The sequence below is a fragment of the Macrobrachium nipponense genome, chromosome 1 (assembly GCF_015104395.2).
Source record: "Macrobrachium nipponense isolate FS-2020 chromosome 1, ASM1510439v2, whole genome shotgun sequence".
Taxonomy (NCBI): Eukaryota; Metazoa; Arthropoda; class Malacostraca; order Decapoda; family Palaemonidae; genus Macrobrachium; species Macrobrachium nipponense.
Genome location: NC_087200.1, coordinates 44,153,705 through 44,166,204, shown reverse-complemented (window position 1 = coordinate 44,166,204; position 12,500 = coordinate 44,153,705). Strand labels below are relative to the sequence as shown.

At 36.0% G+C, this 12,500-nt stretch overlaps 1 protein-coding gene across 2 annotated transcripts in view; it reads left to right on the top strand.

Annotated features, from left to right (window-relative positions):
• LOC135219289 (trithorax group protein osa-like) overlaps positions 1-12,500 on the top strand; it is a 475,370-nt gene that overhangs the window by 340 nt on the left and 462,530 nt on the right. For both annotated transcript variants that reach the window (XM_064255930.1, XM_064255926.1), the window contains exon 1: positions 1-922. This exon is cut by the window's left edge and continues 340 nt beyond it. Coding sequence is in view for 1 of the 2 variants with exons in the window: in XM_064255926.1 (XP_064111996.1) it covers positions 894-922 (29 nt within the window). In the remaining variant the exon portion in view is untranslated. The remainder of the gene's footprint in view (positions 923-12,500) is intronic.

Here is a 12,500-nt window from a genome sequence, read left to right as displayed (position 1 = left end):
TCTGAAGTACCAGCTGTGCTCCAAATCTGTCTACCAACTCTCGGATCAAACCTGGATAATTTAATTTAAACGCCTCGGTATTTATTTTGTCAAACAATTTCTCGAGGAAAAGAGCAACGTGTTGGTGAAACCGCCTCTCGTCAACAAGTTCTGATAAGAAACAACAACAACAACAATATTTTAAGTGGATTTACTTTATTTACTTCTGGGAAACGTGCTGGTGAAACCGCCTCCCGTAACAAGTTCCGATAAAAAAACAACAATTATTAAATTGAAAATTTTGTTTAGAAAACTTCCATTACAACAACAATTTTTAAAGTGAACTTTCTTTAACAACAACAATAATTTTTAAAGTGAATTTTCTTATCAACAACAACAATTTTTGAAGTGGATTTACTTTATTTGCTCTTGAAGTCTTTGGTGAACCTATTAATAATAATACATTAATAAATATATAAGACATTTAAATTGGAAAAGTTGTGTTAGTGCTTTTGTCAAGTATTATACGACATATTTATTAAAATAAACTTAAAAGGAGTTATTTTGGACGAACTATTCGTTCATGACTTTAGAAAAGACATTTTGGGTAAATTCCTGAATGGTAAGCTAGACCGAGGCTCAAAACTTCATTGAAAACGACTTTAAAAAGAAAAGCTTAGTGAAACTTTGGATTAGTGATTTTTACCATTGGATTGTGAAAAGAAACACATATTTATAATCGAAAATAAACGAAGCGTTGTGACTTAAAAAAAAAAAAAAAAGTGTTACTTAGAAGTTTTTCTTGTGACTTGAGTTTTATTTAGAAATTCTTCATAAATAATTCATTGGAATGCCTTTGTTGATCGGTGCTCATCGGAGGAGCACATATATCATGGTTAGCATTGTTGCTACTCATGACAACCTCTACTACTGACTATGTTGGGTAAGTAGGCACTCGCAGACTTTTACTGCAGCTTATTTGGCGCGTTTAAACCATGTGATACCTATATATATCAAAGATTTGTTTACAGTTTAGGAAAGCTTGCCAGGCAGGTCATCGATGTACAGTGGAACTGGTAACACATTTAACTTAGGTTGGGTCTCTGCTCCTGACCAAAGCAGCCATTTTTTTTTTCTTTTTTTTTTTTACTTTTTTTTTATCAGAAGCCCAGCGTGGTGGTTAGCCACTTTTTAAAAGCACTTGTAGCTATTTTTTTAAACTTACAAGTTAGCGCAGAGGTTAGGCATTATTTTGTATCAGGCATAGCGTAGTTTTTTTTTTTTTAATTATTATTAAGCATTACAAGCTTTGCGCAGTTGTTAGCCATTTTTGTTAGTACAAGCCTAGCTCCATATAGTAACCAAGGAATCTCCATTTAATTCTGAAATCGTGAGGTAGGCTTATAAAGTTGCTGCAGTGGCACCTTTGACACTAAACAGGTAACCTAGGTGATTCCCGGGGACCATGGGCGGCCGCAGCATATTTTCCTAGAGGGGCCAATTATATATATATATATATATATATATATATATATATATATATATATATACAATATTATAGTGGAACTTTGATGCCAATAATTGCAGCGACGCAAGATGCGATAAAGAAAAATTCGAACGTTACATTGACTTTTTTTCATTAGTTCCATATAGGCTACTTTTCAGCTGAATTCAAATATTTCAGGAAAGAGCAACCCAATTATATATTGTTTGTTTACAATTATTATACAATACATAATGCTACCTTTAATTTACTTAAACTGAATAGAAAATATTGTAAATTGAAAGGAAAACAAAGTGATGTTATTAAATATAATATATATAGGCCTATACTCCATGTACATATTTTCAGAATTTCAGGGGCGGGGCAAGTGCCCCCTCTTGCCCCTATGTGCGGGCGCCCATGGCGGGGACCCTACCAGTTACATTTCCTGTTCATCGAGCTTGAAGCTACCTGTGCTGACGGAACTTTATTGGAAAGCCTAGCAAATGCAGGAACCTTTTAGGACCAGGGATTAGTCCTAACTTATAGTCTAGTGGGGTCACAGAGATCATATGCATTTTCTTTATTGGACCAAAACCATTAATAGTGGATTCTTCGGCTTAGTGAATGATCTTCACAAATGAGTCTTCATCATTTGCCGTATCGATTTAAAGGGAATGCCTAATTTGTCTGCTCAAGGGGTTCGAGACCAGTGTCTTTTATGTATGAATACAAAACGTACCAAGGCATCTTCACTTGAGTAAAAACGTGGAGACATCAGTACAATGTCAGTCTTAGATGCTTATTTGCCCGAGCGGGCCTAGTGTGATGCCGTGTCTCGGTTTACCTTTCAGTTTTTTTTTTTTTTTTTTTTTTTTTTTTTTAATGTTTTTTTTTTTTTTTTTTTTTTTTTTTTTTTTTTAAGTATACAGAACAGAATGCCACCAGAGCTTATCAAAACCTCGTTCTGGTACAGCCTAATGCATGATTAGTGTACTGTTGAAGCGAATATATGAAATTTAACAGATCTGGAATGAGAAATGATATCATACCCGTATGGAGGGTTTAGGTTCGTACCCCCCTTCAAATTTTATCCGTAGAATGAGCTTTGGGTCAAGTCCCGCTACTCGGTTGGGTAGACGTGTAGCTTTGTGAAATAAGCCAGCACACAGCAGCTGACGCCTTGCCAAGAGGACTTTGCCATGTGAACGTGCGTGGAAATTTTGACCGTTCTTCAGCATGACTAAAAGAATACAATTGAATTTGACCGTTTGCCCGAGTCTGGATCGTCTGTGAAAATTTTATGAATTTATAAACATTTGTTAGCAAATGCAATGATAGGCCTAGTATGCTTTTTTGACAGTTTGCTTGAGTCTTAAATTGTCTGAAAATTTGGTATATAAAGATTTTGTAGAAACATGTACTGCTAGGCCTATGCTTGATCCAAAAACAGTTGAATTTAACCGTTTGCTTCTTGAGTCTTAGATCGTCTGTGAAAATTTGCTGCTAAAATTTTTTGTAGGAAATGTACTAACGGGCCTAAGTTTAATCTCTAGTGTTAACAAATCATATTCCTACTTGAGAAAGTTTTATTTAGCATATACCTAAATGTAGGCTACACACCAAAGGTATGCCAAGTTTGCATTTTTGAAGATAGCAGTCCAACATTACTGTTCATTGTTTAATCTCTCGTTCATTTTTTATTTTGCCTAGTGTCATATGAGAATATAGGTAGTGGTTTTGCGCGAATATATATTTTAATATTTTGATTGATCCCTGTCATGGAGTAATTATTCTCTCATTTTTTCCATTTCCTTCCAATTGGCGCATTGAAAGTTGTCAAAGCAGATTGAGTAGAGTTTATATAGGTGTATCTTTGAAATGTGGTGTGACTGACAGTTTACTAAAGTGTAGTGATTATTTTATTCCATTTTATTTTATATTACCATATATATATATATATATATATACGATATATATATATATATAACATCAATATAATACTACTTGTCACCGTTAGGTAAGAAAAAAACGACTTATCTACTTCTGGTAATAGCTGTCTCGATTCAGAAATTTCATGGGAGTAGTGAGTAGTAAAGAATATTTTTATCTTTTTGGTAAAATATATGGAAAGTATATAATATATTTTTTCTTTAGAAAAATGACAAGTTCAGTTTCAGTTTTTATATGTTTGTAACTTGATTTAGAATGGTGGCAGATTTTTTATATGTAGGTACCTATATAGTCCATATTTATGAAAATTATTTTTGTTGTTACTTTTATTCATATATGTTTTGCTGTTTTTTTCCCGTTAGCAGTGCATCTCAAGTAGTCATGAATTAATCACAGAACACGTATAATCAGTGAGTAGGTTTTTTTATACAAAATTCTGGAAATTTTTTGTCCAGTCCGTTAAAGGCGATTCTGTAAGACCTGTCATATCTATAATTAATATATATATAATATATATATATTATATATATAAGATATTAATTATACATACATATGTGTGTGTGTATATATATGTATATACTATATGTATTTTATATATAATAATATATATATATATATATATATATATATATATATATATATATATATATATATATATATATAGTATAGTGTTTTGCGTGTTCTGTATCACAAATTCAGGAACGTTTGATTAAATAGCATAGTGAAACAATCTTGGAGCAGATTTTCAAAGGTATATACTTTAGTATCATTACCAAATTTTTTCCAAGGCTGGAGACGTCTAACAGTCCTCGTAAAACCTCCGTTTGTCCCTACCAGCTAAAATTCTGCCTCATTTTCATTTGAATTTCATCGATTTCATTTCATCCTTGTGACATATACTACTACTATATACGTATATGGCATATATATATATATATATATATATATATATATACTGTATATATATCCTATATATATATATATATAGATATGATATATATATCTATATCTATATATATAATTTCATTGTTTTCATTTCTCTTTGTGACATAAACTATATATATACTCATTCGGTATTATAGTATATAATTATATATTATATATATCATATATAGTATATATATCTATATATATATATATATATATATATATATATATAGAAAATATATATAGTATATATAGATTTATATTTTTTATTTATATACCCCTACACACACTTATACGTATATAAGTAGTATGTCAACAAGGATGAAATTAAATGAAAATGAGGCAGAATTTTAGCTGGTAGGGACAAATGGAAGTTTTACGAGACTGGTAGACATTTTCAGCTTTGGAAAAAGATTGGGGATTGATGCTAATGATTCTTTGAAAATCTGCTCCAAGATTGTTTCATACATGCATACATACGTATATATGTATGTGTGTATATAAACCGTATTTAATTATTTGCAACAAAACAAAAACAGAGGGCCTATATCCGTCTATCGATCACCACATGATTTATAACAAACTCATGAATAATCATGCAATTTTCCTTCCGTGTTTTGCTGCTCATTGGCCGCAGAATGGACCATTCTCTTTCTTCGTCTTTAGCGGGACATTTCTATTGTGTGACCATTCCATTGACAACAGAAGCAGACGTTGACTTCCTTATCTGTCTCGTATATTATGTGTCTCCCACTAGTTTTATCTTATCGTGAAACTTTCGGATGAAGTCTCACAGAACCAGATCCCACTTCAATCTTGTAATGCCAAGTATTCCCTGCAGCTGATTTGTCAGAAATACTTCGATATCTTGCTGCCAGTAATCCCGATATTTTGCAGATATATATTTATTTAGTGGAATCAGGTTGATTTTGAGGAATGGTTAACTTTGGGGGCTTCCTGACAGTTTTGTATAACAATACCAATGTTACATAAATACATAAACACACACGCACACATACATATACATACTTTATATACCATACATGTGTTTGTTTTCTGCGTCTGAATATATTTAGTTGTTGTATAAGAAACTCATATATATATATATATATATATATATATAGATATATATATATATATATATATGTGTGTGTGTGTGTGTGTGTGTATATTATACCAGTATACAGTTTGTATAGAATGCATAGGGGAAGAAAGGTCATGCAGAAGAGGAAAAGAGAAAAAGAATAGCAGAAAAATGATAAGTAATTAACACCAGATAAATACAGACCCCTAAAGGGATTTATTAGCATTTCAGTACAAAATAAACATTAACATGAGCTAGGGAAGGATGACAAATGAATTGGTACACATGAGACCCTGTCGAACTTATCGGTTCCAGAAGTCCTTTGTCCCTCCCACCGTTGGTCTGTGGAACAACCTCCCGGAGGATGTCGTGCAATTGGAACTTAAACAAGAGTTCAAGCGAAGGTGCAGTGCATTACTATTCTAATAATATTCTCCTTGCATTTTAATACTTTTTTTATCTATATTAATTTTTTTGTTTCGTTTTTAATAAGTCGGATCTCTTCTCTCTGTATTTCCCTTTACCTTCTTTTGCTTCTTCCTAATGGACACAATATTCTTTGGAAGTAATATAATAATAATAATAATAATAATAATAGTAATAATAGTGATTTCATGCCTTCCCTAAGCTCAGTTTCATCGCCCAACACGTCACAAGTGTCTCTCTCTCTCTCTCTCTCTCTTCACATATAGCTGGTGAAAGTAAGAGAATAAATAATGAAGATACACAACGGGCGACGTGTATATTTCAGTGACCAAATTGCCCAACAGAATCCGTCGAATGATAATATAAATCATGCTTCATCTTAATGCAGAATGTCCAACGCAAAATCTGTTTCAGCCATTTAAAGAAATTGTCCGTTTAAGGGCTCCTCCATCTTCCCTGGATTTATCACGTCACTCTGCTTCCGACAATTGACCAGTCATGCTAACGGAGATTGGAGGGAAAAGGCTGGTTACGACGCATCGGAAATTGAAAAACGTCTGTTGTCGAACGCAGTAAGTGATTATATATATATATATATTTATATATAATATATATATATATATATATATATATATATATATATATATATAGTGTGTGTGTGTGTATGTATGTATATATGTGTGTGTGTGTGCACGTGCGTGCGTGCGTGCGTGTAACTGAATCACGAAAGTTAGAAACATTATTAATATATACATAAAGGTAGATGCCACGAAGGAAAGTGAAACAATGGGGTAGCTGCGAGATCTTTCGACTCAGAGTCCTTTACTTAGCAGACTGACATACTACATGAGAAACTGAGTGGACAAGGAATGGTCGTATAAGTGACAGTTAGGGATTATTAAGGAAATCGGTACCTAAAATCCAACACACCAGGGGAATTAGTAACCTTATTAAATAAAACATGGGTACAATTTGAGAGCTTTATATACAAAAAGATTAAGTCCAAATGCTCAGACACAGAAACAAGGACAATTATAGGATTACCTATATATACAGGGCGGCAACTGACCATATTCAAACTTTTGGTGAACAACTTTTTTTCGCAAGATAAACTTATTCACAAAACATATTAAACATGCGTGTACAAAGGAAATTTATACATATAATATATATATATATGTTATATACTGTTTTATATATATATATATATATACATACATATATATAATATATATATATATATATATATATATATATAGTAGAGAGAGAGAGAGATTAATATATATTTATAATGTACTTCTCACTTTTTGGAAACGCTGATCACTACCAAGCCCTAGATCCAAATGCAAGAATATGGAGTAACTTTGATGTCCGTCCGTAGCAGGAATTCGAACCGTCATCCAGAGTAGCAGGACGAGCTGTACATATACATATATATCATATATTATATATATATATATATATATATATATATAATATATATATATATTATAAGAGAGAGAGAGAGAGAGAGAGAGAGAGAGAGAGAGAGAGAGAGAGAGAGACCGACCCTTGTTGCGTTACAGGCCGTAGGTCTCATGGTTCGAGTTTCGATCGACTTGGGAGACGCTGTGTTCCTCCCATGTCCCTCTGTTGACCCAAGCAGTGAATTTTGCACCCGGTTGTTAGTTAACTTTGATGCGTCTCAGCCTGGTAGAGGGCATGGAACTAACGCTCTTCCCAAAACTGGGAGCCATATAGGCTAATTGTATGTGAAATGTTTAGTTTTTCTGTAACAAAAAAAAAAAAAAAAAAAAAAAAAAAAAAAAAAAAAAAAAAAAAAACACTGAGATGGCATTGTTACATTCCTCAGTTTTTGTGTCCGCCCTCAGATCTTAAAAGGTACTAAAGCTAGAGGGCTGCAAATTGGTATTTTGATCATCCACCCACCAATCATCAATCATACCAAATTGCATCCCTCTAGCTTTTGTAGTTTGTATTTTATTTAAGGTTAAAGCTAGCCACAATCTTGCGTCTGGAAACGCTTTAGGACAGGCCACCACCGAAACGTGGCTGAAAGCTTTATGGACCGCGTCTCACACACTACAGAAAATTGGATTGTGGCGAAGAAATTCCGGCGCATTTTTTTAACTGTTTAATACTCTTATAACTCGTTTTGTTATTCCTTGAACCGCGTTTTTATCCTGCCAACAACGAGTGAGCCACCTCTTTCGTTGGCTGTGTCAGGGGCTGGGTCATCGCTAGGGCTTGGTCACCCACTTCCCCGACGGTTGGTTATAAAGGACGCCTGAAGGGAGGCGCCGTTGTATTGATCATTGCCTGACGATGGGAGAACGGTCGGGCTACGACGATCGCCATCCACCATCTCCCGTATTTTTCCATTTCCTCGTTCAAGTTCTTGTGCTCGGCGCCGCCCCTGGCGTGGAAGTGGCGGAATTTGCCTCCATATATATGCTGCCTGCATGACGTGGCCACCAAGGCTAACAGGACGGAGGCGTTAGGCCTCCTGGTCTTTTCGGTACATCCCCTTTGCAGTATAAGCTTAGGCCTATTTTATTATTGCAGAAGACCGCAGCCCACGTTCGTGTTCTATCGGCTGCTGGATTGCAGTTACGCCCTGCTCTTGGAGGGACGAAAGCCAAGCTAGATTATTATTATTATTATTATTATTATTATTATTATTATTATTATTATTATTATTTAGGACTGTTTGCTCATGAAGAAACTGAGAGTAAAGATTCTAACTATGTGACTTACTATACTCTGTTTTTTCCATCTGTCCATCCGCCCTTAGTGTTTTCACATGGTAACACTGCGTCCCTTGCTTTAAATTGTTACGCTATGTGTAAGTTTTAGGTAAATAAAATGATATCTGGGTGTACATTTTCAAAAAAGTGTTTTAAGAATTCATTGTATGCGAATTACACCGTTAATATTCGAAATAGGATATTATTTAAAGCCCGGGACGCAGTGTTACCATGCGGAAACACCACAGGCGGATGGACAGATGGAAAAAAAACAGAGTATAGGAATGAGGTCCACGGTAGTTTATCATTAAGTTTCTTAATAAATTACATAATGATTTACGAGGGTTTGGCCTTGATCTCTGGCTATTAGTCATTTGCAAGTTACAATGAGTGAATTATGTGATGAAATATTTTGTTGTGGTATGAGCTGCCATGAGCCTAAAGTAGTCTGGAAGGTGGAATTCGTTCTCTTATTTCCTCATAACCAAAATACTGATTTGATTTTTATTGAGGGAAAATATTATTCATCGTTGTCAGTAAGTGATAAAGCGAAATACTGATCAGCAACGTATGTTGAGCATTGAAACCAAGTACTAGTAAACGTAATAAGCATTAGATACTAGTCTGTGCATAAGTGTTTTTTACTATCTTATATTTACAAATAATATGCCTGATTCACTTCTTTCGAAAAGCGGACTTAGAGGTTAAGAATATCTCTCCAGCCAATATTGATTTCAAGCTGCTGATGTAGCCTACACCTGTTATGTAGGTTATGTTTATTACGTATTCAACTTGAAGTAAAGAGTGTTTATGGGTATGGTTGTAGTATTTCCAAATATGGTTTAAGTATGAGGGAGTTTCACCTACAGTTAGCCTTGCTTTTCATACTGTAGACTGTCACTACATGTTTTCAGTATCCCCTTGGCTCCAGCTGCATTACTTACTGCTTTTCACTTTCGTTCGTTTCTTGTAGTCTCTTTCCTGTGAATGTAGGGGTTCAACTTCTCCAGTTTCCTTTAGATGTTCCAGTTGTCCCCTTCCGCCAAGAACAAATCTTTCCAAGGACACTCAAAAAAAAGGGATAAGAACTGAGGCTATATGTGTTGCATGGCCTCCTCACATGTCCAAGCCGTCTTAGCGTGGGGTCTGAAAGAATGCAACGGTTTGGGTGTGTAATTCAAATCTGTCAGGGGAACATTGAATTAGATAAGGAAGTAAGTAGCAGACACTAAACTTACAGGAAGCCCTAGAAAACCGTGAATCATTTGTAAAAACTCATTGTCCAACACAGAGAGGGGAGAATCTGACGTTAAAAAGTTAATAATGATGGATGATGGTATACTATACCATTTGTATGGAAAGACATCATCCGAGTTGTCAGTACACAGTACGATGGAAGAAATATTTTCTAGATTACCGTTTGCTTTATGTTTGGCCCGCTCTGGCAGAAAAAACGAATGAAGTCATATATATTAGTTTCTTATGCACACTTGTTTTTGCAGGTGAAACGGCTGTAAAATAGGAGTGTTTTTCGTCTCTTCTGGGATATGACAGCATTCTTAGTGGACTGAAATATTCCGCCGCTTCCACCACTGCATTGATTTGATGACTAAAAGATAGACCCGCTGTGTAGTATCCTCCCAGATCTTTGACTAATTTCGACAGGACCAACCTCGAATTCTGAAGGCTGGGAACGCTATCCCTTCCCCCCAAGCACACACACCACTATCCTAATTGTCACATCATAGAAAGACGCGGTATCCTGTAGGTGAGGTTGATATGAGTGGTCTGGTACCCGATTCTCCTTTTGTAGGCAAGTTTCTTATCGGTTGTCGAGCTTGAATTTAACAATGGCGATTGGAAGTTCACTCACCCGCACAAGAGAATGCCAGTTTATGTATTTGTTATCAGACCTAAAGAGGAGAAAAAATAAGCACTTTCAGATAGTAAGCTCTATACCCTACACTGGCACTCTTTTAGTAAGCCAGATATGTTTTAGGCAATACATCCGTGGTTCTACTGCATATAACTATATACCTACCTAGTATGCTTGAGCTGTGGTAGAGCAAATTTGTATTCGAATTCCAGCGCCAGAAATTAAACTCCCATGTAGACGAAACGAAGAAAAAAAATATAAATGGTTGAAATGATTACAACATTCTCTCTCTCTCTCTCTCTCTCTCTCTCTCTCTCTCTCTCTCTCTCTCTCAGTTTGAGCCTATCTAAAGCAGAAGTGGCGACATAAGTCATACCGAAGATAAGAAAAAAAAACCGTCGAATCGATAGACCACGATAATTTGTAACTGATCTGATCATGCGGTGTGTTTTAGTGTTTGTGTCTTAGTGTTTGTGTAAGTGCATGCATTTTGCGTAGGTGAAAATCTCGGGGCAGAGAATTGAGCCTTCGGTGGGGTTTTTGTGTGGGGGGTTATTTTCGTCCGCTGGTTACAGTATTGGCGGCTTGGGTGCTCCGCCGTGTTTCTTCAGGTGGCAAGTTGAGAGGAGGAGTTGCCAGTTGGGAAAGGGAGAGTGAGTGAATACACAACTAGGCGAGGCAGGGGGTTAGGGGCTAAGGGGTCCGGGGCCTCCTGTCTCGTTGGGGTCGGGAGGTTTGGGGTTTGGGGGGGGGGGGGGGGACGATGTTAGAGGGTAGTGGTGATTTGTGTTCAACATGGGAAGCCTTTGGGGACCGCTAGCTAGAGTGCATCAAAACCGACTCGACTCTTGCTGGCTGGCACTGCGGTCATCGTGTTGGCCTAGGCTTGTCCTCTGCTTTGGCCGAGTTGTATGATTTATGCCTTCTTCTTCTTTTTCTTCTTAAGTCCAAGGCAGAGGTTTTATCGTCGGAAATCTCTCTCTCTCTCTCTCTCTCTCTCTCTCTCTCTCTCTCTCTCTCTCTCTCTCTCTCACACACACACACACAGTATGCGTAGGTTATTCATAAGTAGCATAATACGTATTGAAAGTGAAAAAAATTAATTTATTGAAAAAGAATTGCCTCTCTCTCTCTCTCTCTCTCTCTCTCTCTCTCTCTCTCTCTCTCTCTCTCTCTCTCTCTCTCACACACACACACACACACAGTATGAGTAGGGTATTCTTAAGTAGCAAAGTATTCCAAGTGAAAAAATGTAATTTATTGAAAAAGAACTCTCTCTCTCTCTCTCTCTCTCTCTCTCTCTCTCTCTCTCTCTCTCTCTCTCTCTCTCTCTCTTACGATTTGAGGTCTGATTGAAGTCGAAGTGATATATCCCTCTATTGGCTGTGAAAAGGGTTTATATTTACTTCATAGATTGTTTTGCTTTAGATATATATACGTTGGTACCTATGTACATACTGTTACTCGTAGGCTTAGGCATACTATATGCTGTCAGCTTCTGTAATTGTTTTCCGGAATTATTAAACGCACTCAGCAATCCCGAATATCAACTTCCACTCTTACCAACCCCTATATCTTGTACTTAAACCGTGACCTATGTAGCCTAAGTCAGAATGCAGCCATATACTACTTACACAAGAAATTAATTATATCTGCATAATGGTACTCGTAGGCTTAGCCTTATATGCTCTCATCGTTCAGTTCGTAAATTGTTTTCCAGAATTATTAAAGCTTTCATCTATCTTGAATATAGGCTTTCATACACAGCCTTGCATCTTGCACTTACACACTATGTGAGACTCAGATGTACCCTACACTCACACAAGAAGTAGATTATAATATGAGGAAGCATGACTCTCTTGTCATGGACGTCTTTAAACTACAGCTTACCTGGAGTTTTGTTTGCTGTAATCATTAGTGCAAGAGTTTGTATTTTTATTTTGATTGCGATTTTTGCGTCTGGAGGTCGTCTATTCATTTGTTTCTTTCCGGAATTCAGTAACGGAAATGGCTTCGTCGTCGTCT